Source organism: Dendrobates tinctorius, unplaced genomic scaffold, assembly GCF_039654945.1.
Source record: "Dendrobates tinctorius isolate UK_male_01 unplaced genomic scaffold, ASM3965494v1 ptg000069l, whole genome shotgun sequence".
Taxonomy (NCBI): domain Eukaryota; kingdom Metazoa; phylum Chordata; class Amphibia; order Anura; family Dendrobatidae; genus Dendrobates; species Dendrobates tinctorius.
Window position 1 is genome coordinate 25629866 of NW_027361737.1, and position 27125 is coordinate 25656990.

Here is a 27125-nt window from a genome sequence, read left to right on the forward strand (position 1 = left end):
TGCCACCCCGTATCCTTGCGGTTCTCCGCGGCAGGACCAGCCAGACGGACGCCGACACCAAGACGTGCCAGCGACTCCAGGGGTCCTTGTCGCCAGTCTCCCTCCCACTCGCCTACCACAGCCTGTCGGTTGGATGAGACGCAAGACTTCTTCAGACAGGTAACGGATCGTGGATAGGTGAGTATTAGGCCCTGCTGCCCATTCCCGACGGTCACCTCTTCAATGGTCACAGGGGTAGGCGCTGCGGTCGCTCGCAGTCGCCACAAGGCTATACGCAGCTCAATGTTGCTGGGCATCCCCCCCCCCTTCCCTCCCCCCTTTCTGGGTACAGGGAGCAGGGTTTTTTTTCCCATTGGGAGCGACTTGTGACTGCGGCGTCCCACTTTTTCGGACTTCCGCGCCGACCCCCTGCTGACAGGCGGCCGCCACAACTAATTTAGGCCCCGGCTTCAGTTCGTGCCTACCGCTGCGTCGCGGCCACGCCCCCCGCCCCTTTCTTCTAAGCGGGCTTCTCTCCCGCTCTTCCCAGGCCCTCCCACCGCCTGTCCTTCACCTGCCCAGCCTGCTATTGGCTAGAGGGCGGTGAATTTTAACCCTGCGAGGTGCTCCGCCCTCCCTCCTCTCCTAAGGCGCGCTTTTTCTCAGGACGGCGCCATTTTCCCAGCCTGTTAGCCGGGCACCAGCTCCTCACTGGACAGCATCTTCTCCAGCTGGTTTTTTTCAGGAGGTCTGTCAGCCGGATTTCGCTCTGACCTGCATCCACTGACAGGTCGCAGAGCATCGTTTCTGGGGACACCGGACCGTGAGTAGCTCTGCACTGCAGACTGACCCTTCTCCGCCCTCTGTCCCCCAACCTTCCGGCATTACCTCAGCTTTTCACTATGTCTAAGTCTGATCGTACCCGCTCTACCGCCCCCCCCCCCCCCTGCACTTTAGTCAAGTACTTTGCATGTTCTTCGTGCAATCGCAAACTTCCCTCAGGCCAGTCCACTCCCCTCTGCCTGGATTGTAGCAATCCAATTCAGCCTGACGCCGTCCAGGAGCCATCTGCGGCCCCAGGTGAGAGTGAGCCCCCCATGCCTGGCTGGGCCTCCTCGCTTTCTCAATCAGTGGCAGACCTCACCAGGGTGTCTCAGTCCCTGGTGGCCGTTCTAGATAAGTTGCCCCTGGACTCTTCAGCAGGGCCAAGCAGGTCCCAAATTGTTCCATCTGAATCAGCCAGCGGTAGTCGCAAAAGACCTAGGCAAGATTCCCAGCCGGAATCCTCTCCTAGTCCCATCTCACCGCATAGCCCTTCTCACCAGTCTCCCTCTCGGGCCTCCTCTCCCGAGTCAGGGGAAGCGCTTTCGGACAGGTCATCTGAGGGGATTTTAGAGCTGGATTCAGACCAGGATGCAAGCATGAAGGTCACAGTGCAGGACCTCATTGCTGCGATCCATCATACCTTCGATATTGCTGACTCCCCTGCGAAATCCTCAGATCAGGAGGTTTCGTTCAGACGGGCAGAAACTCCCTCCAGGGTTTTTCCTTTCCATTCCCAGTTTGGGAAAATTTTTACCAAGGAAAGAGAGGATCCGACCAGACGCTTTCAAAGAGGAAAACGTCTCGGCATACTCTATCCATTTGCTAAGGAGCTCACGGACAACTGGTCGGCCTCTCCCTCAGTCGATCCGCCCGTGTCCAGGCTATCCAATAACACGGTTCTCCCGCTTTCAGGCGTGGCGTCCCTAAAGGATTCTAATGACAGGATTATAGAATCCCTGGCGAAGTCTGCCTTTGAAGCGGCTTCAGCGGCGGTGTGTCCAATCTTTGCTTCATCCTGGACAGCAAAGACCATAGCCACGTGGGCAGACGACCTTCGGCAGGGCATCTTAGATAAGGCGCAACCGGAGCATTTGGCCAATCTCGCCAATCAGATCTCCCAGGCTGGGGACTATCTTCTCTCCGCTTCCTTGGATGCTGCATCCTGTGCAGTTCAGGCGTCAAGCAACGTTATTGCAATTCGACGTACACTTTGGCTAAAGGCATGGCAAGCGGACTTGTCTTCTAAAAAGTCCCTCACTAACCTGCCTTTTCAGGGGGTGCGCCTCTTTGGGTCCCAATTGGACCAGATTATTAAGGACGCCACCGGAGGCACGAGTTCACTCCTCCCTCAGTCCAAGCCTCGCAGACCCCCACTAAGGCGTCAGTTTCGACCCTTTCGGACTTTCCGCTGTTTCAATACGGCGGACAACTCCTCCAGCCAACAGAGACCGCAGGCTCGCCAGGAGAGAAGGAAAGTTTCCTTCAGACCCACTCCTTCCTGGCGACCCCACTCCTCCCAGGGCAGACCGTCCAGATCTAGATCTGGACGGTCTACTTCAGCATGACTATCATCGGGCACGCGAAGGGCCTTTCCAATTGGGAGGTCGACTTCTTTCCTTCAGGGACGTTTGGCTGGCCGCCGTGGAGGACGCCTGGGTCAGGGAGGTCGTATCCTCAGGATACAAGATAGAGTTCGTCTCTCTCCCACGGGATCGTTTCTTCGAATCCCGGCCTCCAAAGGATCCAGCCTTGATCCCGGGGTTCTCTACAGCTATCGCCGCTCTCCTCAGTTCCGGGGTGATTGTGCCCGTTCCCGAATCGGAGCGCTTCACGGGGTTCTACTCGAACCTGTTTGTAGTGCCGAAAAAAGACGGCGCAGTTCGACCCATCTTGGATCTCAAGCTGCTCAACAAGAGGGTCCGCCTTCGCCACTTCCGCATGGAGTCGCTTCGCTCGGTCATCGCCTCCATGGAGGAGCAGGAATTCATGTGCTCAATAGACATCCAAGATGCCTATTTACATGTTCCAATTTTCTCCGGACATCAGAAGTTCCTGCGCTTTGCGATTCGACAGCACCACTACCAGTTTGTCGCACTGCCCTTCGGTCTTGCCACCGCTCCCAGAGTCTTCACGAAGATCATGGCTGCGTTGATGGCTTTGTTGAGAGTCAGAGGCCTCGTTCTTTTCCCGTACCTAGACGATATTCTGATCAAGGCTCCCTCATTCCAACAGGCTCACCAAAGTTTGTCAATCGTCCTGGACACTCTTTCCAATTTCGGGTGGATCGTCAACAGGAAAAAGTCCTGTCTGGTTCCTACCCAACGCCTGGTCTTTCTTGGTCTTCTGTTCGACACTCGTCGGTCAAGGGTCTTTCTCCCACAAGAAAAGATTCTCTCTCTGCAGCAGGAAGTACGATCGCTGCAGACCTCGCGATTCCCATCCCTCCGTACAGCAATGAGGGTCCTGGGAAAGATGGTCGCGGCAATAGAGGCAGTTCCCTTTGCCCAATTTCACGCCAGGCCTCTCCAGCAGGCCATTCTGTCGAAATGGAACAGGTCGCCTCGGTCCCTGGATCGCCCTGTCCATCTTTCTTACTGGATCAAGCGGTCTCTCAACTGGTGGTTGTCGTCACCTCTCATTCTATCGGGTCGATCCTTCCTTCCCATTCACTGGCAGATAGTAACCACAGATGCCAGTCTCCTCGGTTGGGGTGCTGTGTTCCGCAACCACACTGTTCAGGGTCGATGGTCGGATCGGGAATCAGCGCTACCGATCAACATTCTGGAGATTCGAGCGATCCATCTTGCTCTGGTCCACTGGGAAAGGCTCCTCAAGGGACTGCCGGTACGGATTCAGACAGACAACGCCACAGCGGTGGCATATGTCAACCGCCAAGGGGGAACACGGAGTGTTTCAGCCCTGGCGGAGGTGTCCAAGATTCTTCGTTGGGCGGAGATTTCCGTCCCGACAATCTCCGCGGTTCACATTCCCGGCGTAGACAACTGGGCCGCCGATTTTCTCAGCCGCGAGGGTCTCGCGGCGGGAGAATGGTCCCTACATCCGGAAGTGTTTCATCTGCTCTGCCTTCGGTGGGGAACCCCGGATGTAGACCTCATGGCGTCTCGCCTCAACAGGAAAGTCCCACAATTCGTGTCCAGGTCTCGGGACCCTCTGGCAGTGGGCGCCGACGCCCTGGCCGTTCCTTGGTCCCAGTTCGAACTTCCCTACCTGTTCCCTCCTCTGCCTCTTCTTCCCAAGCTGTTGAAGAAGATCAAGGCAGAAGGACTTCCGGTCATTCTCATCGCCCCGAATTGGCCCAGAAGGTCTTGGTTCGCGGACATTGTCAACCTTCTCGCGGACGCCCCCTGGAAGCTTCCAGACAGAACAGATCTGCTGTCTCAGGGTCCGATTTGCCACCCCAATTCTCGGCCGCTCAATTTAACGGCGTGGCTGTTGAGACCGAGGTTCTGAAACGAGCAGGATTTTCCGACCACGATCAATTCAGACCATGATCCGAGCCAGAAAGCATCATCTTCCAAGATTTACTACCGTACTTGGAAGGCCTATTTCACTTGGTGTGAGACCAATGACGTCGCGCCCATGTCCTTTTCGCTCCCTTCAGTCCTAGCGTTTCTTCAGGCAGGATTGGATGGGGGCTTGCCCTCAGTTCCCTGAAGGGTCAAGTTTCGGCGCTGTCCATTCTGTTTCAGAAAACGTTGGCTTCCCGTCCTCAGGTTAAGACCTTTCTTCAGGGCGTGGCTCACACGATCCCGCCGTACCGGGCGCCCGTGGATCCATGGGATCTTAATCTGGTTCTTGAGGTTCTGCAAGGTCCGCCCTTTGAACCCCTCAGGGATATTTCCCTTTCTCTCCTTTCTTGGAAGGTAGCCTTTCTGGTGGCCATCACCTCCGTCCGGCGCGTGTCGGAATTGGCAGCTCTTTCGTGCCGCTCTCCCTTTCTGGTTCTCCACCAGGATAAGGTAGTTCTGCGGCCTCCGCCCTCGTTCCTTCCGAAGGTGGTGTCCTCGTTTCACCTCAACGAGGATATCGTGCTCCCGTCCTTTTGTCCGAATCCAACTCATCCCCGAGAGCGGTCCTTGAACAAGCTGGACCTGGTTAGGGCGGTAAGAGTCTATCTGTCTAGGACGACTTCCTTGCGAAAGACAGAGTCTCTTTTCATTATCCCTGATGGAGCGCGGAAAGGTCACCCGGCGTCAAAAGCCACCATTGCTCGCTGGATCAGATCGGCTATCCTGGAAGCCTACCGTGTTAAGCGTCGCGGAGCCCCTCCGGGTATCAGGGCCCACTCTACTCGAGCAGTGGGTGCCTCCTGGGCGGTGCGCCACAGAGCTTCCGCACTGCAGCTTTGCAAAGCTGCAACATGGTCATCGGTTCACACGTTTGTGAAATTCTACAGAGTCCACACCTACGCTTCGGCGGACGCCAGCCTAGGTAGACGGATTCTGCAGGCCGCGGTGGTGAGTCCGCTGGCCTGATGGAAGTTTGTTTCCCACCCCAGGGACTGCTTTGGGACGTCCCAAGGTCTCTGTGTCCCCCAATAAGGCGAACGAGAAAACAGGATTTTTGGGTTGCTTACCGTAAAATCTGTTTCTCGGAGCCTTCATTGGGGGACACAGCATCCTCCCATGTTTTACAGCTCCTGTTCTTACTTTGGTTGAATGTTTACAGTTGAGTTGTCTATGTTGTCAACCTATTCTGTTCCTTCTCCTACTGCTTTCTCACTAACTGAGGAATTCTCTGCCGGTCGGTGGGGTGTACACTGCGGAGGAGGAGCTATCTTTTTTTGTGCATAGTGTCAGCCTCCTAGTGGCAGCAGCATACACCCAAGGTCTCTGTGTCCCCCAATGAAGGCTCCGAGAAACAGATTTTACGGTAAGCAACCCAAAAATCCTGTTATTTCCTATGGAAATTAAAAAACGCAGTGCACATGCTGCGGATTTTTCCACGGTTTACAATCCGCAGCATGTCAATTGTTTGGTGCAGAAACACTGCAGTTTTACACCTCATCCATTATGAGGTGTAAAACCGCAGATAAACCGTGGGACTTTTGTCCTGCAGATTTACCTGCGGTTTTCTCTCCAAAATCCGCACACCAAAAAAACTACGTGTGCACATAGCCTTATTCTTCTTCCTCTGCTCCAGCAACTCCTATCTGCTGCTGCGCCAGTCTTTGTTAACAGGCTGCAGAGATGAAGTTGCAAATATAGACCACGAGTGCTGGAACCAATGAGTGAGCTCAGCGGTGACGATTATGTAGACTCCTGAGAAATTTCTGGAATAACCCTTTAAGGATTTGCTAATTTATTGTCCAATAATAAGAGTAGGGAACGTTCTAAAATAAATGACTTGCCTCTTTAAGCATCTGCCACTTCTGTAGTCTCCTCCATCACTGAAAATGACTACATTGTAAATGGCAGCAGATTCCACTTTTTAGTAAATACAGTGGTATGGTAACACAAATGGCAGCACTGTGTGTGATATGTTAAATGCATGGGCCCTTAAATCTATTCAATGTATATGAAGGAGGGAGGTTTACTGTAGTTAGGCTCTGTTCCTCAAAGGCATCAGTTCATTATTTTGCATTTTTATAAGTTGCACATGATGGTGCTTAATTTCTGGTAAATCCAGGGCAAATTAAAAATCCTTTTTTTTTCTTAACTTTTGTTGTATTTCCACCTAAAAAGTGTAAGGCTGTGGGCACACGGAGTTTTTTGGCTCTGCGGATTTTGTCGTAAAAACCGCAGATAAATCCGCAGGACTAAAGTCCTGCGGTTTATCTGCGGTTTTGCCCTGCGGTTTTACACATAATGGATGAGGTGTGAAACTGCAGCGTTTCTGCACTAAAGAATTGACATGCTGCGGATTGTAAACCACAGCATGTGCACTGCGTTTTCCAGTTAACCTTTGAAAACAATGGTACTGCACAACGCACCTAAATCTGCTGCGGACCCGCAGCTGCTGAAACGCTGCGGATCCGCAGCAGAATCCGCACATACCCTAAAATGTTGCACAGTACTTTGAATAATCGTATGATGTTGCACATAAACATTTAGACGTCAGTCAACGAGTGTTTTCGAGAAGTATCATCTGAGTTTGGTCAGTGTACCAGTTTTTACCGTAAGTTTCACCAGTTTTTCTCCGATGAAAGAAAAAAAAACGGAGGTTTCTCCAGCCTCTCCTATCAAACAGTGAAAATCAGATAAATCACATCCAAGTTCTGTCAGTTGTTTTTTTTTTTTCCACTAACTTTTAGATTGACACTGGAACGTTTGATCCGACCCCCTGCTCGATATCGGACATATCTTCATGATTTTGTGCGAATCCCTCAGTCCAAGGGGAAAATTCAGACATGTAAAATAACTCGCTGTCATAGGTGTGAGTGCTGTAAATGAAATCATGGATAAAACTCATATGAGAAAAACTGACGTCTAAATGAATCTTTAGGCAGATTTTGTTAGTACTATGATATTGGAGTACAGTAGTACTTAAATGTTTGCCACAAAGAATTAGGCTAAACATCTGAACAAAACCACACACACAATGTTGAAAAAATAGACAAAACCTGGTAAAACTAATATAAAAGCCGCAAATTAAATCACAATTTTTACTCTTGAAGATAACAAAAGTAATGATGAATAAGATCCATGTTCTTTCTTTTTAAGCTGAACACTTGCAATAGCAGCTCTGGAAACTCTGTATGGGGCAACTTGAACAACAATCTGAGCCCTCAGTGGTCATCAGACTCTGTAAGTAGCATCTGGAGTAGCGCAGAGAGCAAGACATGTGGTGGATTCTGGGACGATGCTGTCAAAGTGGTTGCACCCCGAAATGCTGCCAATAAGAACAAGAGCAATGCTAGGTAAATATTTTGCCATCTCTATTAATCTTCAGATTAATTTTCAGATTGAGTGCAATTTATGAGGGGGAAGTGATATTACTGTGCTCTTCTTTTCTTCAGTGTAAGGCTATGTTCACAAATTGCAGTTTTGCAGCATTTTTTTGTTGCAGTTTTTATGCAAATTTTAAGCTGTGTTTTACAGTACTGGCAAAAGCTAAGAGATTTCAGAAAATCTTTTTTTTTTTTTCCTGAATGAATTGGAATACTGATGTGTTTTTGAAAAATGCAACATGTCACTTATTTCAGTTTTCACCCATAAAGAGCAATGAGCAAGTGCAAAATGCAGCAAAAAGCACAGGTATCAGGTTTTGCTGTGTTTTTTAGTGGAAAAAAGCAGGTACAGCTGTATGTGCAACCCATTTATTTTTGCGATTTTCAGAAGTTTAAACCAAAATGTCTTGGTCTACTCACCTAAGAATCCCAGTTAGGATTAGTACAGTTTAATTAAATTATTGATATGTGTAAGAAGGTAAACATTGGCTGACCAAGGTGTGAAATTGAACAATACCTGACCAACTCACAGGCTGACCAAAGTGTGAAAGTAAACAGTTTCCTATGGTCCTACAAACTCAGTGGTCTTCCAATGTTGGGTAAACTATTCCCAAGCAGTTCACCCTCCCCACGGTTGCATTAGTAATTGTGTGTATTTTTTTCATTAACTTTCTTTGTTCAGAATGCTCGCTATTTTTTTAAGACCTCAAAATCTTTTCTTTATCACTTCATTGGGGGGGGGGGGGGCACGGGAAACCATGGGTGTATGCTGCTGTCGCCAGGAGGCTGACACTAATCAAAAAGGGAAAATGGCTCCTCCTCAGCAGTATACACCCACCAACTGGCACAGAGCACCTCGGTTTAAGCTTATTGTCTGTAGGAGGCTGACCTGGATCTGTTCCCAGAGCCCCATTTTTCTTTTTAGGTTGCCTGTTGTGTTTTTATGAATCTTTTCCCTTTGTCTTTCAGATTCCTTTTTTCTTTGGGTAACAAGGTGTAGATTCTCACCCTGTATTTCCATACTTATGCGAACGAGAGAGCAGTGTGGTGTCACCCACATCGCCCACTCTTGGGCCCGCAAGGCAGGAACTAATCCCCTGTCACCTTTTACGGGTCATTCAGGGTGATTCCCGGTGGCCTGTCCTAGCCTGTTCCCCACCCCTCTCCTCGGAGAAGGTTGGGAGGAAGACTGTGGTCACCGGTGGTGGCCTTTCCCCCTTCTTGTAAGGGGTTAACGCTGTCTTCTGCACCATCTGGAGATGGTGCGGGAAGGAGGATTTCTCATCATAGTGAAACTCCTCCACCTGAGGGCTCGTGAAGGCATCCTCATTGGTGAAGAGGGACTGGGACTCACCTTGCAGATATGCATGTTTCCCTCCCCACAGCTGCGCACGGCAGGTCTAAAAATCATTACCGTCCCTCCATCTGACCACCTCATGGGACAGGACAGCTTTAGTGCAGTAATATACGCACATCTGTGGCCATTTCTCATTGGCCAGTCTCATAGTTTGAGCCAACTCCCTTTTTTCCTGGCCGCGGCTTCCCCGGCCACTCACCACCATGCGTTTAAAACGCGCGCTCTTTTCAGACCAATAGGAGGTCTTGCTTTCCTTCTCTCTCCTGCTCAGATCTGGCCAGACCCCCACTTCGCAGCTCGCATCTTCTCTGTGTGCTTTTGCTCCTATCACGGAGCTCCCTCTCCCTGCTGGTACACGCCCCCGGCGACTCGGCCAATAGGAGGGGTACTGCATTGCATCGTGCTTGTTGTGACACAATACACCTGATGCTGTATCGGAACTTGTGCCTCAGCAGATTGTTATCCTGCCTGAGACACCGTTTTTATCCGCATTTTTCCTGCTCTCTTGGCATCAGACCTCTTCTATCCTGTAGACATCTGCCACAGGGAAACACAGCCAGCCATGCAGTCATCTGCTGATCGTCACTGACATCGGGTAGGCTCTGCCCTCTGCCTCTCTTCTTCTGTCCTCATATATAGCCCTTCTCAGCAGTATTTCCAAGGATCGACTTATGCCCAAGCCTAGAGAGGCTTCTTTTTGCCCCTAAAAGCCTACTGTGATTCATTATGCCTGTGCCCTCTACAAAAGAAAGTGGTCTTCGGGTCAGCCTTCTCCCGTCTGCCAGTCCTGCAGCCCTTCTACCATGTCTGCCCACAGGAGTCCCATATCACCCGGGATAAGAGCACATCCCTTCCTCCAAAGTGGGCTGTTGCCATGTCACAGTCGGTCTCCGACCTGACAAAAGTATCTCAGTCCCTGGTCCTGGTCCTAGATCAACTTCCTCACTTGTCTACTGCCACCAGTGCTCCAAACATCTCTCACGGTGATTCAAACGCACCTGACCACGACCTTCGCAGGGACAGATCGGGTACAAAGTCAAGGAAGCGTGCTCTTTCCAGTTCTCCGGGTCCCACTGCATCCTCCAACATGCATTCCTCACCCCATGCCCCCTCCTCGGAGGCGGCTTTTGCATCGGATGTGGGATTCCAAGTCTGACTCCGAGTCTGACATGGACCTGGTCTCAAAAAAAGCAGGATATGGTCAATAGCATTATCTTGGCAATTATGCAAACTCTTAAAAAGGAGAATGAGGCATCTGCTCATTACGTTTCCTTCAAACGGGTAAAATGTCCTTACCACACTTTTCCCAATTTCAGGGAATTTGAAGCAATTATGTCTAAACACTGAGAACACCCTGAGAAGCGCTTCCCGGGAAGGAGGCAGCTAGACATTCTTTAGCTCAGACCTCTTTGGTGGATGGACAGAGTCCCCTAATATGGACGGTACGTCTCTTAAGGGCTCTACGGATAAACAGATTGAATCATTGGCTGAGTCAGCCTTTGAGGCAGCTGGCGCCTCCATCTGCCCCTTTTTTGCCAACACCTGGGTGGCAAAGTCCATGTCTGCCTGGGCAAGAATGCTTCATCTGGGTATCCTAGTGGCAGCCCCTCGGGATGAGCTCGCCAATTTGGCAGAACAGATTGCCCATGCCGGCAAATATCTTCTGACCGCCTCCTTAGACGCAGCAGGTTGTTCCACCAGGGCTACCAGCTTCATTGTTGCCAAAATCCGCATTCTCTGGTTGAAAGCATGACATGCAGACTCACAATCTGAAGTCTTATTAATCTTACCTTCCAAGACTCCAGACCAGAGGTGGGCAATTAATTTTCCTGAGGGGCCACATGAGATCGTGATTGTTGTGGAGGGCTGAACTAATAGGCCGAAATTAATTCTCAATATTATCGATTATAATTATTATATTAATATTAATATATCACTTAAAGGGAATCTGTCACCCCTTTTTTCGAATATGAGCTGCCGTCACCGACCTCAGGGGCTTATCTACAGCATTCTGTAATGCTGTAGATAAGCCCCCAATGTAATCTGAAAGATAAGAAAAAAGAGTTAGATTATACTCACCGGGGGCGGGGGAGCGGTCCGGTCCGATGGGGGTTGCGGTCCGGCTCCTCCCTTCTTCTAACGGTGACGTCCTCTTTGCTGCCTGTCGTGGCTCCGGCGCAGGCGCACTGCTCTGCCCTGTTGAGGGCAGAGCAGAATACTGCAGTGCGCAGGCGCTGGACCTCTATGTACACTGCATGAGCCCCACACAGCCTCCCTATATACTGCATGAGCCCCACACAGCCTCTCTATAAACAGCATGAACCCTACACCGCCTCCCTACATACACTGCATGAGCCCCACACACCCTATATACAGGATGAGCCCACCACACAGCCTCCCTATATGCACTGCATGAGCCCCAAACACAGCCTCCCTATATGCACTGCATGAGCCCCACACATCCTATATACAGGATGAACCCCAAACAGCCTCTCTATATACAGTATGAGCCCCACACAGCCTCCCTATATACTGCATGAGACCCCCATAACCTCCCCAAGTGCAGCATGTCACCCCCATAGCCAGCAGCATTTGCAACAACATGTTGCCCCCATAGCACCATGTGCAGCACCATGTCACCCCCATAGCCAGCACCATGTTCAGCACCATGTTGCCTCCATAGCAGCACCTTGTACAGCACCATGTCGCCCCCATAGCCAGCACCATTTACAGCACCATGTCGCCCCCATAGCCAGCACCATTTACAGCACCATGTCGCCCCTTTAGCCATCACCATGTGCAGCACCATGTACAGCACCAATGTCGCCCCCATAGCCAGCACCAATGTCGCCCCCATAGCCAGCACCAATGTCGCCCCCATAGCCAGCACCAATGTCGCCCCCATAGCCAGCACCAATGTCGCCCCCATAGCCAGCACCAATGTCGCCCCCATAGCCAGCACCAATGTCGCCCCCATAGCCAGCACCAGTGTCGCCCCCATAGCCAGCACCAGTGTCGCCCCCATAGCCAGCACCATGTCGCCCCAATAGTCAGCACCATGTCGCCCCCATAGCCAGCACCATTTACAGCAACATGTCGCCCCCATAGCAGCACTATGTATAGCACCATGTCACCCCCATAGCCAGCACCAATGTCGCCCCCATAGCCAGCACCAGTGTCGCCCCCATAGCCAGCACCAGTGTCGCCCCCATAGCCAGCACCAGTGTCGCCCCCATAGCCAGCACCAGTGTCGCCCCCATAGCCAGCACCAGTGTCGCCCCCATAGCCAGCACCAGTGTCGCCCCCATAGCCAGCACCAGTGTCGCCCCCATAGCCAGCACCAGTGTCGCCCCCATAGCCAGCACCAGTGTCGCCCCCATAGCCAGCACCAGTGTCGCCCCCATAGCCAGCACCAGTGTCGCCCCCATAGCCAGCACCAGTGTCGCCCCCATAGCCAGCACCAGTGTCGCCCCCATAGCCAGCACCATAGCCAGCACCACTGTCGCCCCCATAGCCAGCACCAGTGTCGCCCCCATAGCCAGCACCAGTGTCGCCCCCATAGCCAGCACCAGTGTCGCCCCCATAGCCAGCACCAGTGTCGCCCCCATAGCCAGCACCAGTGTCGCCCCTATAGCCAGCACCATAGCCAGCACCACTGTCGCCCCCATAGCCAGCACCATAGCCAGCACCACTGTCGCCCCCATAGCCAGCACCATAGCCAGCACCACTGTCGCCCCCATAGCCAGCACCATAGCCAGCACCACTGTCGCCCCCATAGCCAGCACCAGTGTCGCCCCCATAGCCAGCACCATGTCCTTCAAACCTGCACCTCACTGGCGGTTAAAGGGTCGCTCCTCAAGCCCTCTGGGTCCTGCGCCAACAGGTTCTCCTCAATGTGATGGGTCACACCCACCCGGGAATTTCTCCAGGGTGGGAGGCAGGCTTCTCTTCCGGTGCTCCTGGGTTAGTGATTCTCCCTCGAGACATGGCTTTAGCCCTTCAATAGGGAGCCTGGGCACTTTGTCACCCATTTCCTCGTTCCATCCGTTTCGGCATGGGGGTACTGGGAAAAATGATGGCAGCAATGGAAGCTGTTCCCTTCGCCCAGCTACACCTCAGTCCTCTGCAGCATGCGCTTTTGGAAGCCTGGGACGGGAGCCCGTTCTCCCTCTACCGACCGTGCCGTTTGTCCCCACAGGCACTCAGGTGGTGGACATTACGGTCTTCCCTCCATCAGGGGAAATCCTTTCCCCCAGTCCATTGGCTGGTGGTCACTTCCAACGCCAGCCTTCTCGGCTGGGGAGCTGTCTTCCGTCACCACACTGCTCAGGGGCATTGGTCTCCTCGGGAGTCACGCCTTCCGATCAATGTCCTGGAGATTCGGGCGATTCGATTGTCCCTGTGGTGGTTCCATCATCTCCTGGCGGGTCGTCCCATCCGAGTTCAATCAGACAATGTCACGGCCGTGGCTTATATCAATCATCCGGGGGGCACCCTCAGCAGGACGGCAATGCATGAGGTGGAACACATCCTCCGTTGGGCTGAGTGGAACCACTCAGCCATCTCGGCTGTTAACATCCCGGGCGTGGAGAACTGGGCTGAAGACTTCCTCAGCCATCAAGGTCTGGTCTCGGGAGAGTGGTCTCTCCATCTGGAGGTCTTCCAGTAGATCTGCCATCGCTAGGGGAACCTGGACGTGGATCTGATGGCTTCAAGGTTAAACGCCAAGGTGCCAAAGTTTGTAGCTCGGTCCCGGGATCCATAAGCTATCGGGGTGGGCGCACTGGTTTTTCCGTGGAGTCGGTTTCATCTTCCGTACGTGTTTCCCCCGTTGCTGTTGCTTCCAAGGGTCATCAGGAAGGTCAAAACAGAAGGGATCCCAGTGATCCTCGTCACGCCTGGTGTGGTACGCAGAATTCTTGCAATTCGTTGCCGACATACCCTGGTGACTACCGGATCGACTGGACTTGCTCTCCCACCATCTTTGCCACCAGAACTCAGGGATCCTGTGTTTAACGGCCTGGCCGTTGAATCCTGGGTCTTAACCCAAGCTGGTTTCTCCCCAGAGGTGATTTACCACAATGATTAATGCTCGGAAGCCTGTATCGGTACGCATCTATCACCGCACCTGGAAAGCCTTCTTTGCTTGGTGCAGAGACCACGGTCGTCGTCCTCTGGTCTTTTCCATTCCGACCATCTTAGAATTCCTTCAGACCAGCCTGGACTCAGGCCTAGCGCTGAGCTCCCTTAAGGGGCAGAGCTCTGCTTTGTCCATCTTGTTTCAGCGCAAGCTCACTTCCAAGCCGCAGGTGAGAACTTTCATCAGGGGGGTCTCTCACGTGGTACCTCCCTATAGAGCGTCTTTGGACGCCTGGGACCTTAACTTGGTCCTAGGTGTTCTACAGGAATATCCCTTTGAACCACTACAGGACGTCTCGCTAATGCAGATTTCATGAAAGGTCGCCTTCCTTTTCGCGGTGACGTCAATTAGGCGGATTTTGGAGTTGGCTGCCCTGTCATGTCGGGCTCCTTTTCTGATTTTTCACCGGGACAAAGTGGTTCTCAGGCCCGTCCCTTCACTTGCCCGTCCCTTCACTTCTTGCCAAAAGTCATTTCCTCCTTTTACGTTAACGAGGACTTTGCCCTACCCTTGTTTTGCCTGGCTCCGGTACACTGAATGTAGAAGGCTCTTCACACTCTAGATCTCGTGAAAGCTCGTGAGTCACCGAGGAGGAAAAAAACAAAACACAAGCTCAGCCCAGAAAATCAGAGCGGTTGGAAACTAGCGGATTGCAGACCCCTAATCCTATCACACAACTAGCAGTAGCCGTGGAGTGTTCCTACGGTGATCCTAGACACCTCGTTACAGCCGGAGATCTAAATAAGCCTAAAGAGAGAAAAGAGAAAAACTGCCCCAGAGCAGACCCCAAAGCAATAGGCAGCCCACAACATATAATGATGGTGAAACAAGATGAAAACACTAAGACAGAGAGAATAGGTTGAGCAAACGATGGGGCCCAAGCTAACTAAAAAGGACAGGACAGAAAAGCTGCTGTCTGCAATCCGAGAAAACCCTGCTAAAAATATTACCAACTCAACTGATAAACAAAAAGGACCCTGAAGTCACTAGACTTCAAACCCTATATCAGCACTCAGAATATTCTGAAAGCAGAGCAAAAGAGAACACTGATCAAGGAATAAGAATCCAGCACACCCCCGGCCGGGGATGGCTGAGCTAAAAAAAACCAAGGTAAACAAACCCAAAACTAATAAGTTCAATAGCAAAGCAAAAACTTATCTTTGGGTACCAGGAATCAGACTGGTCTCCAAGAATCCAGCAGAGAAATCACCAGCCACTCAGAAGGGCGTCGGCTGCCTTATATCCAGTCTGAAGTTCCTGTTACCCAGTCACAATCCACCTAATCAGGTGTTTGGTTTCCATCCAAATCAGCCTCACTACCTTCCTTCACCAGAAGAGGGAGATCCTAGGACACAAAAGGTGAATGAACAGATGAGCTCACAACAGTACCTCTCCCTTGAGGATGGGTCACCGAACCCTCATCCAAGCCATCAGGCCGATCAGGATGAGCCCGATGAAAAGCACGCACCAATCTTTCGGCATGAATATCTTCGGCATGAATATCAGAGGCAGAGACCCAGGAATTATCCTCCTGACCATAACCCTTCCACTTAACCAAATACTGGAGTCTCCGTCTAGCCAGACGGGAATCCAGTATCTTCTCTACCTCATATTCCATGTTACCTTCAACCAACACAGGGTCAGGAGGTGCCGCCATAGGAACCACTGGTTCAACAAACCTCTCAACAAGGACTTATGAAACACATTATGAATCTTAAATGTGACAGGAAGAGCCAACCGAAAAGAGACCGGATTAATAATCTCCAAAATCTTGTAAGGTCCAATAAATCTAGGTTTAACCTTTGGAGAAGCCACTTTCATAGAGATAATCTTTGACAACAAGACCATATCACCCACCTTAAACCGGGGACCAATGGTCCTATGCCGGTTAGAAAACCGCTGGGCCTTTTCCTGGGAAAGAGACAACTTATCCACCACTTGGTCCCAAATCTGTTGCATTCTTTCCACCACAGTGTCAACCCCTGGACAGGCAGAAGACTCCACCTGCCCTGAAGAAAATCGAGGATGAAACCCAAAGTTACAGAGAAAGGGTGACATCAAAGTGGCAGAACTAGCTGTATTATTTAAAGCAAATTCGGCCAAGGGTAAAAATGAGACCCAATCATCCTGATCAGCAGATATAAAACATCTCAAATAAGCCTCCAAAGTCTGGTTTGTTCTCGCAGTCTGCCCATTGGTCTGAGGGTGAAATGCAGAGGAGAAGGACAACTGAATTCCCAACTTGGAACAAAAGGTCCTCCAGAATCTAGACAAACTGAACTCCTCTGTCCGATACAATGTTCTCAGGAATCCCGTGCAAGCGAACCACCTGTTGCAAAAACAAGGGCACCAACTCTGAGGAAGATGGCAACTTAGGGAATGGTACAAGATGGACCATCTTGGAGAATCTATCACAAATCACCCAGATAAGTCATCCTCTGAGAGACAGGCAGATCAGAAATAAAATCCATTGAAATATGGGTCCATGGCCTCCTGGGCACTGGCAAAGGCATCAACAACCCACTAGAACGAGAACAAGGCTTAGATCGGGAGCAAGTCCCACAGGACTGCACAAAATTTCTGACATCACGAGACAAGGAAGGCCACCAAAAAGACCGACTCACCAAATCTCTAGTACCAAAAATACCTGGATGACCAGCCAACGCGGAGCAATGAACCTCAGACATCACTTTCCTCCTCCACTGGTCAGGAACATACAACCTACCACTGGGACAACGCTCAGGCTTATCCTCCTGAAACTTCTCCAGAGCACGTCTCAAATCAGGCGAGATGGCAGAAAGAACCACCCCCTCACCTAAGATGGTAGCAGGCTTGGTCACAATAGGAGAATCAGCCAAAAAACTCTTAGAGAGGGCATCAGCCTTAACGTTCTTAGTGCCCGGAAGAAAGGAGACCACAAAATCAAAACGTGTGAAAAACAACGCCCACCTGGCCTGTCTCGGATTCAAGCGTTTAGCCGACTCAAGGTAGATCAAATTCTTGTCAGTGAGGACCACAACTTGATGTCTAGCTCCCTCCAACCAATGTCTCCACTCCTCAAATGCCAACTTCATGGCCAACAGTTCTCGATTCCCCACATCATAGTTGCGTTCCGAAGGAGAGAACTTTCGGGAAAAGAAGGCACAGGGGTTCATTTTAGATGTTACAGGATCTTTTTGGGACAAAACAGCTCCTGCACCAGTCTCTGAAGCATCCACCTCCACCTGAAATGGAAGTGATACATCGGGTTGTCGCAAAATCGGAGAAGAAGTTAACCTCCGCTTCAGCTCCTGAAAAGAAGAAACAGCCTCTGGAGACCAATTCAGCAAATCAGCGCCCTTCTTAGTCAAATCAGTCAATGGTTTGGCAATAACAGAAAAATTGGCTATAAACTTCCGATAAAAATTAGCAAAACCCAAAAACTTCTGGAGAGCCTTCAAAGAAGTGGGCTGCACCCAATCATAAATGGCCTGTACCTTGGCCGGGTCCATTTCAATAGTTGACGGAGACAAAATAAATCCTAAAAATGAAATCCTCTGTACACCAAAAAGACATTTCGATCCCTTAACATACAGGGAGTTTTCCCTCAAAATCTGGAACACTTTCCGAACATGTTCCACATGAGAGTCCCAATCCCTGGAAAAGATCAAAATATCATCCAAGTAAATGATCAGAAACTTATCCACAAAGTCCTGGAAAATATCATTCATGAAGCACTGGAAGACAGAAGGGGCGTTAGTGAGCCCAAAAGGCATCACCAGGTACTCAAAATGTCCCTCCGGAGTATTAAACGTTGTCTTCCATTCATCCCCATGCTTAATGCGAATAAGATTATACGCCCCCCTGAGGTCAAGCTTGGTAAACCAGCAAGCACCTTCAACTCTAGAAAATAGGTCAGAAATCAGGGGTAACGGATACTGATATTTAACAGTAATTTTGTTAAGGGAGCGATAGTCAATACAGGGCCTTAATGAACCATCCTTCTTGGCCACAAAAAAAAAAACCCAGCACCCAAGGGTGAAGAGGATGGTCTAATATGACCCTTCTCCAACGACTCCTTAATATAAGAACGCATAGCCCCATGTTCGGGTACAGATAAATTAAAAAGTCGACCCTTTGGAAATTTACACCCCGGACTCAGCTCAATTGCACAGTCATAACTCCTATGAGAAGGCAAAGACGCAGACTTACTCTCACTAAACACATCATAAAAATCAGCCAAATAGTCAGGAACCTCATGCGACTGGGGAGAGGTGGAGAAAACAGGAGTGTCACTAAGAGCACACCGACAACCCCAACTCACCACAGACACAGATTTCCAATCCAAAACTGGATTATGGATTTGCAACCAGGGGAACCCCAGCACGATGGTATCATGCAAATTATGCAACACCAAAAATCTGCAATTTTCTTGATGGTCTGGGGTGACCCGCATTACCACCTGGGTCCAAAACTGAGGTTTATTCTTCGCCAAAGGAGTAGCATCAATACCCCTCAAAGGAATAGGCGTCCGCAGGGGTGTCATAGGGAAACCACAACGTTTAGCAAAATCCAAATCCATTAGGTTCAAGGCCGCTCCTGAATCCACAAAGGCTTTAGCAGAAAATGTGGACAGAGAGCAGATCAGAGTAATTGCCAGAAGAAACTTAGGGTGTACACCACCTACAGCAAATGTGTGTGCAAAACGTTTCTCTCGTTTAGGGCAGACAGAAATAATATGAGAGGCATCTCCACAGAAAAAACAGCTTATTACGCCTTTTAAACTCCTGATGTTGTGCCCTAGACTAAACTCTATCACATTGCATAGGTTCAGACATTTGTTCAACAGGTGGCAGCATTTCCCGTGTAATTTTACGTTCACGTAAACGCAGATCAAACTGAATGGCTAATGACATAGAATCATCAAGACCAGAGGGAACAGGAAATTCCACCATAGTATCTTTTACGGTTTCTGACAAACCCTTCCGAAAGAGAGCTGCCAAGGCACCATCATTCCAAGTGGTGAGGACCGCCCACTTTCGGAATTTTTGACAGTACAGTTCTGCAGAATCTTGACCCTGGCTCAATGCCAACAGGGTCTTTTTTCAGCTTGATCAATCGTATTAGGTTCATCATACAACAACCCCAAGGCCTGAAAAAATGCGTCCACATTAGTTAGACTAGGATCATCTGGTACTAAAGAAAACGCCCAATCCTGGGGATCGCCGCGCAGCAAGGAGATGACAATTTTTACCTGCCGAGCAGAGCTCCCCGATGAGTTAGGCTTCAAGGCAAGAAATAATTTACAATTATTCTTAAAATTCAAAAACTTAGACCGATCCCCAAAAAACACATCATGAGTGGGGATTTTTGGTTCAGCAGCGTGTGAATGAGCAAGATAGGCGGAAATTCCTCGCACTTCAGCAGCAAGCTGCTCCACACGATCAGATAATTGCTTAAACTCCATCAGAAAAAAAAAAAATATTCCTACTACGGCCTCAGAGAAAAAGAGGAAAAAATATACACCAAAAAAAAAAAATTCTGACTTTTTTTTTTTTTTTTTAAAAACAATTCCTTCCTGCTTTTGAGTACCCTAGAATCTGCGGTTTGGCTGGTGATTCTGTTATGATTGAGTCACCGAGGAGGAAAAAACAAAACACAAGCTCAGCCCAGAAAATCAGAGAGGTTGGAAACTAGCGGATTGCAGACCCCTAATCCTATCACACAACTAGCAGTAGCCGTGGAGTGTTCCTACGGTGATCCTAAACTCCTCGTCACAGCCGGAGATCTAAATAAGCCTAAAGAGAGAAAAGAGAAAAACTGACTGCCCCAGAGCAGACCCCAAAGCAATAGGCAGCCCCCAACATATAATGATGGTGAAACAAGATGAAAACACTAATACAGAGAGACAGGTTGAGCAAACGATGGGGCCCAAGCTAACTAAAAAGGACAGGACACAAAAGCTGCTGTCTGCAATCCGAGAAAACCCTGCTAAAAATATTACCAACACAACTGATAAGCAAAAAGGACCCTGAAGTCACTAGACTTCAAACCCTATACCAGCACTCAGAATATTCTGAAAGCAGAGCAAAAGAGAACACTGATCAAGGAATAAGAATCCAGCACACCCCCGGCCGGGGATGACTGAACTAAAAAAAACAAGGTAAACAAAACCAAAACTAATAAGTTCAATAGCAGAGCAAAAACGTATCTTTGGGAAGTAGGAATCAGACTGGTCTCCAAGAATCCAGCAGAGAAATCACCAGCCACTCAGAAGGGCGTCGGCTGCCTTATATCCAGTCTGAAGTTCCTGTTACCCAGTCACAATCCACCTGATCAGGTGTTTGGTTTCTTTCATCCAAATCAGCCTCACTACCTTCCTTCACCAGAAGAGGGAGATCCTAGGACACAAAAGGTGAATAAACAGATGAGCCGACAACACCAACCTGCTTTTCGTGCTCCCCGAGGGCCACAGGAAGGATCCAGCCGCTTCAAAGTCGACAATAGCCAGGTGGATTCACTCGGCCATTCAGGAATCTTACCGCGTCAGAGGCAAACCTACCCCGGTGGGGATCAAGGCACACTCCACTCAGTCGGTGGGTGCTTCTTGGGCCATTCAGCACCAGGCGTCGGCGGCACAGATTTGCAAAGCTGCCACCTGGTCCAACCTGCATACATTCTCAAAACACTACAATGTCCATACCCAGGCCTCAGCAGATGCGAGCCTGGGCAGACAGATTCTGCAGGCAGCGGTATCATGTCTTTAGACAGTTGGTACGTCAGGTTTAATCTGTTGTGTTGGTTTTCCCACCCAGGGACTAGTTTGTGACATCCCATGGTCCTGTGTCCCCCAGTGAGCCGAAGGAGAAACAGGGATTTTTGTGTACTCACAGTAAAATCCTTTTCTCTGAGCCACTCATTGGGGGACACACCACCCACACTGTTGGCCTGATGGCTGTTTGTTCTTTGGTTTGACATATTGTACCAGTATTTGATGGTTATGATCTCCTACTGCTTTGTCACTGAATTGGTTCGGGCTTGAGCAAGTGGTAGGTCTATACTGCAGAGGAGGAGCTAACTTTTTTTTGTATTTTCTTAGTGTCAGCCTTCTAGTGGCAGCAGCAAACACCCATGGTCCTGTGTCCCCCAGTGAATGGCTCGGAGAAAAGGATTTACGGTGATTTCACAAAAATCCCGGTTTTCCACTAAATAATTTGGACAAATGGCCCTTTTTTCCAAAATGGTTTTATGGTTTCACATATGTCTTGCATTGGTGACCGAACACCTCACATTATTTATCCTTCTGTGGTGGAGGCAAAGGTGAACTTTGAGATCCTGAAAAACGCAGCAAAACCTGTTTTTTGTAAGTAGCTTCTTTTATTGCCAAGAGAGCAGGTTTTATAATCCATGTTAGACTGTATAGCTGCCTTTTTTATTATTTGTAAATCCAGGTAATCAAATACAAGCAAATGTATAATGAGGTTATAGTACAAATTACAGGACAATTGCTTTTTTTTTCCCCCCAGCAAATCATCAGGATTGAATAGCCGGCAGAGTAAGAAAGTTGAGCAAGAAGAGAAGCTTGTTAGACTCTTTCAAGGAGCAACGAAGTGTGCCGACAGCTTCACCCAGTGGTGTGAGCAGACACTGCATGCCCTCAACACCGCCCATAGCCTGGATGGTAAGGAAAGGTGGCTTATAAAATGAGGTCATGTACCGTTGGAGCCACATGTGCAGTTTTACATAGATGTTTAGAACTTTTTTTGAGCCAAAGCAACAGTGGATTAAATCACAATAGTAAATATAATGAAAAATATTGGAACTTATATATGGTCTATGGTTCTGTTCGGACATTTCTTTTGTTCCATTTTGGAAATGAAGAAATGGAAAAAGTGACCAGCTGCATTAGTTACGCAAACGAAAGCAGAAGGTTCTTAATACGAGGTCCTTTTCTTTTCTGTTTTTTTTTTTGTTTTATGCTGTACAGTCCAGTGTGCAAAACAATTTCTTCCATTCTGAACAGAAGCGAACTGTTCTTCTCACTCAACACAAAAAACCCTGAAACAAATAGTAGCAGCTTGTATATTTTACACAAGCTTGAAATTGCTGACTGTAACTCCCTGTCGCTTATTTTTGTTCTGCGTTTGGACTTTAAAGGGGTTGTCCTATGTTTATATTGATAACCTGTCCTGAAGGATAGGTCATGAATATAAAGCTATATTCACACACGCGGTTTTCTCAACTCCTTGCTGTTTGCTTTTAAGACAACCAGCTCACTTGACCCCAAGTTTGAATGACACCATTCATTTTACCATTCAACATACTGGAAAACATGGGGGGGAATTACGAGTTCTGTGAACTTGTGCTTAAAAAAAAATGCAATTCCGCAATTTTTTATTTTTATTTTTTACAGCTTTCATTATGTGGTGAGAATGACTTGGTAATATAAGTCTCCAGACCACTACAATTACAACGATAGTGACTCAATTTAAAAAAACAAAACATAAAGAAGTTTATTTTTATGTTTTTGTTTGATAGTCTCATTAAACCCCTTAGTGACACAGCCAATTTGGTGCTTAATGACCAAGCTAATTTTTACAATTCTGACCACTGTCCCTTTGAGGTTATAGCTCTGGAACGCTTCAACAGATCCCGAAATTCTGAGATATTTTTTTTTCGTGACCTATTGTACTATTGTACGCGTTTGTGGTAAAAAAAATTTCGCTATGACTTGCGTTTGATTATGAAAAAGCGAAAATTTTGCAATTTTCAAATTTTTTATTTTTGTGCCCTTAAATCAGAGAGTCATATTGCACAAAATAGTTAAATAACATTTCTCACATGTCTACTTTACATTAGCACAATTTTGGAAACATCATTTTTTTTTAAGACGTAAGGGTTAAAAGTTAACCAGTAATTTCTCATTTTTCCAACAAAATTTACAAAACCATTTTTTTGGGGACCACCTCACATTTGAAGTGAGTTTGGAGGGTAAATATGACAGAAAATACCCAAAAGTGACACCATTCTAAAAACTGCCCCCTTCAAAGTGCGCAAAACCACATTGAAGAAGTTTATTAACCCTTCGGGTGCTTCACGAGAACTAAAGCAATGTGGAAGGAAAAAATGAACATTTTGCTTTTTTCACAAAATATTTACTTTGGAATCAAACTGTTTTATTTTCACAAGGGTATCAGGAGAAAATGGACCACATAATTTGTTGTGCAGTTTCTCCTGAGTAGGTCGATATCCCGTATGTGGGGGAAAGCCACTGTTTGTGCACATGGCAGGGCTCAGAAGGGAGGGAGCACCCTTTGACTTTTTGAACGCAAAATTGGCTGGAATAAATGGCTGGCGCCATGTCGTGTTTGGAGACCCCCCCCCCCCCCCCCAATTCTAACTCCAACCCTAACAGAGCCCTAACCCCAACCTTAACCACAACACCACAGTTCTAACCCCAGCTGTAACCACAGCCCCCTCCCCTTACCGCAGCTGGAACCACAGCCCCCTAACCGCAGCTGGAGCCACAGCCCCCTAACCGCAGCTGGAGCCACAGCCCCCTAACCGCAGCTGGAGCCACAGCCCCCTAACCGCAGCTGGAGCCACAGCCCCCTAACCGCAGCTGGAGCCACAGCCCCCTAACCGCAGCTGGAGCCACAGCCCCCTAACCGCAGCTGGAGCCACAGCCCCCTAACCGCAGCTGGAGCCACAGCCCCCTAACCGCAGCTGGAGCCACAGCCCCCTAACCGCAGCTGGAGCCACAGCCCCCTAACAATAGCCCCAACCCTAACCCTAATGGAAAAATTTAAATACATTTTTTTTTTTTTTTTTTTTTACCTAACTAAGGGGGGGTTGATTTACAGTTTTTTTTTTATTAGTTTGATCACTCTGATAGGGTCTATCACAATGATCAAAATGAACCAATAGGAAAAATTTTCTATTGATGCCGGGTGCACTCGCCATTTTGTTCCGGAAGAAGATGCCGGGGACGACATTGGGGGTTACAGGAGGGTCCAGAAACATTGGAGGTTTCGCATCAGAGGTGAGAGAAATTAAATGGAAAATCTGACACTTTTTTTTCTTCTTTTTTTTTGTGTTCTTTTTGCGCTTGCCGTTATTCCACAAATCACTGGGGTCTGTAAAAAAAAAAAAAAACTGAATCATACACTCAGGAGAATTTCTGAAGCTGGGGGCGCTATACGCTTATTTCCCAGCGCAGTTAAAAAGCAGCGCTGAGGAATAAGTACCCTTAACTGCGTATCAGCGGTCATTAAGGGGTTAAGAGTCCTGAACCTACGATCATCTCCTCTACTATATATAGCAAAAGCACAGTACATAGTAAAAATCTTAGTATTCCTAGGCTGGGCTTCATCGGAGACCTTTATGACAGGCACCAGAGTCTTCCTCAACCTATCAGCATCACACGATCACGTTGTGGGAGGATGGACGATGGGCATATGGAACCCATGGGCTGTAAATGCCACTGTTAGATTGTAACTTAACCTGCTGCTAGTAGAGCCATGGCTGGATAACACCACCGTCATCTTTCGGGAATGGGGCGGGCTCAGCTTCTAAGCTTGCTTGAAATACAGGTTCCTGACATATCACGTACCAATATGTTGGGAACATAACATGGTTAGCAAGGCCGAAAAAAGACATTTGGCCATCCAGTTCAGCCTATTTTCCGCCATAATAAATCCCCAGATCTACGTCCTTCTAAAGAACCTAATAACTGTAAGATACAATACTGTTACACTCCAGGAAGACATCGAGGCCTCTCTTGAACCCCTCGACTGAGTTCGCCTTCACTACCTCCTCAGGCATGGAATTCCAGATTCTCACTGCCCTAACTGTAAAGAATCCTCTTCTATGTTGGTAGAAAAACCTTCTCTCTTCCAGACGCAGAGAATGCCCCCTAGTGACCATCACCTTCCTTGGTATAAACAGATCCTCGGAGAGATATTTGTATTGTCCCCTTATATTTATACATGGTTATTAGATCTCCCATCAGTTGTCTTTTTTTCTAGACTAAATAATCCTAATTTTGCTAATCTCTCTGGATATTGTAGTTCCCCCATTCCCTTTATTAATTTTGTTGCCCTCCTTTGTACTTGCTCTAGTTCCATTATATCCTTCCTGAGCACCGGTGCCCAAAACTGTACACCGTACTCCATGTGCGGTCTAACCAGGGATTTGTACAGAGGCAGTATAATGCTCTCATCATGTGTATCCAGACCTCTTTTAATGCACCCCATGATCCTGTTTGCCTTGGCAGCCGCTGCCTGGCTCTGGCTGCTCCAGATAAGTTTATCATTATCTAGGATCCCCAAGTCCTTCTCCATGTCAGATTTACCCAGTGGTTTCCCATTCAGTGTGTAATGGTGATATTGATTCCTTCTTCCCATGTGTATAACCTTACATTTATCATTGTTAAACTGCATCTGCCACCTTTCCACCCAAGTTTCCAACTTATCCAGATCCATCTGTAGCAGAATACTATCTTCTCGTGTTGACTGCTTTATGTTTTGTATCATCTGCAAATATCGGTATTTTACTGTGTAAACCTTCTACCAGATCGTTAATAAATATGTTGAAGAGAATAGGTCCCAACACCAACCCCTGCGGTACCACACTGGTCACAGCGACCCAGTTAGAGAATATACCATTTATAACCACCCTCTGCTTTCTATCACTAAGCCAGTTACTTACCCATTTACACACATTTTCCCCCCAGACCCAGCATTCTCATTTTGTGTACCAATCTCTTGTGTGGCACAGTATCAAACGCTTTGGAAAAGTCAAGATATACCACGGCCAATGACTCACCTTGGTCCAGTCTATAGCTTACCTATTCATAAAAGCTGATTAGATTGGTTTGACAGGAGCGATTCCTCATAAACCCATGCTGATATGGCGTTAAACAGTTATTCTCATTGAGATAATCCAGAATAACATCCCTCAGGAACCCTTCAAATATTTTACCAACAATAGAGGTTACACTTACTGGCCTATAATTTCCAGGTTCACTTATAGAGCCCTTTTTGAAGATTGGTACCACATTTGCTATGCGCCAGTCCTGTGGAACAGACCCCGTCGCTATAGAGTCTCTAAATATAAGAAATAATGGTTTGTTATTAAATTACTTAGTTCTCTTCGTACTCATGGGTGTATATAAGTTATTTGATCCTTTGCTAAGAGTCAATGCAGAGAAAAATTCAGACCGTCCAAGTCAAGTCCTTCGTTTAAAAAAAAAAAAAAAATGGAAAGAGGATGTAAAAGGGATGACACATGGGAGAAAAACAGCCAGTTTTTAATTGATATAAAGGTGGAAATTTAGGTGTGAATGCATTAGATTGCTTGGGGGTCCAACATATTGTAACCCCACTGATCAGCCGTTATCACTTCTGGGGGAGGCCAGATGTACATATGACACAGTGCGGAATAACACTGCTCCATCACCCTGCTTCATGGGCGCTGCACTCGACAGCTGCCACTGAGCATTGAATGAAGCTGGGGCTGCTCTGGACCGTGCAACGTGTACAGTTGGCCACCGTTAGCGGTCATAACAGCTGATCGTGGGGGTGTCAATTGTCAGACCCCCCACCAATCTTACACTGATGGCTGATTCTGTTGATAGGGCATCAGTATAATAGTAGTGCACAGCACCTCTAATGCTGAATACACTGTGTCAAAGTCAAACCTATTAATAATAATGAGCAAAATGATGTTTGGAGTTACAAGTCTTCTTACCCAGGTTGATGGTTAAATGCAGGAAACCTACCTGGGCTCAGGCTACACTAAAAATTGTGAATATCCAGTATTCATACACGTCACTTATGTATCATTGCAAACATCTTCACTTGTTCACCAGAACTTGATAAATGCCAAATAACATTCAGTGATCCAAAAATGGCCCTATTAGGTGCAAGAGATGA

The 27125-nt window shown here is 48.3% G+C and overlaps 1 protein-coding gene across 6 annotated transcripts in view; it reads left to right on the top strand.

Annotated features, from left to right (window-relative positions):
* The window catches only part of GIGYF2 (GRB10 interacting GYF protein 2), a 270607-nt gene that overhangs the window by 237443 nt on the left and 6039 nt on the right, over window positions 1-27125 (top strand). For all 6 annotated transcript variants that reach the window (XM_073581241.1, XM_073581243.1, XM_073581238.1 and 3 more), the window contains 2 exons: window positions 7488-7684; window positions 21717-21871. In XM_073581241.1, the coding sequence (XP_073437342.1) occupies window positions 7488-7684; window positions 21717-21871 (352 nt within the window). The remainder of the gene's footprint in view (window positions 1-7487; window positions 7685-21716; window positions 21872-27125) is intronic.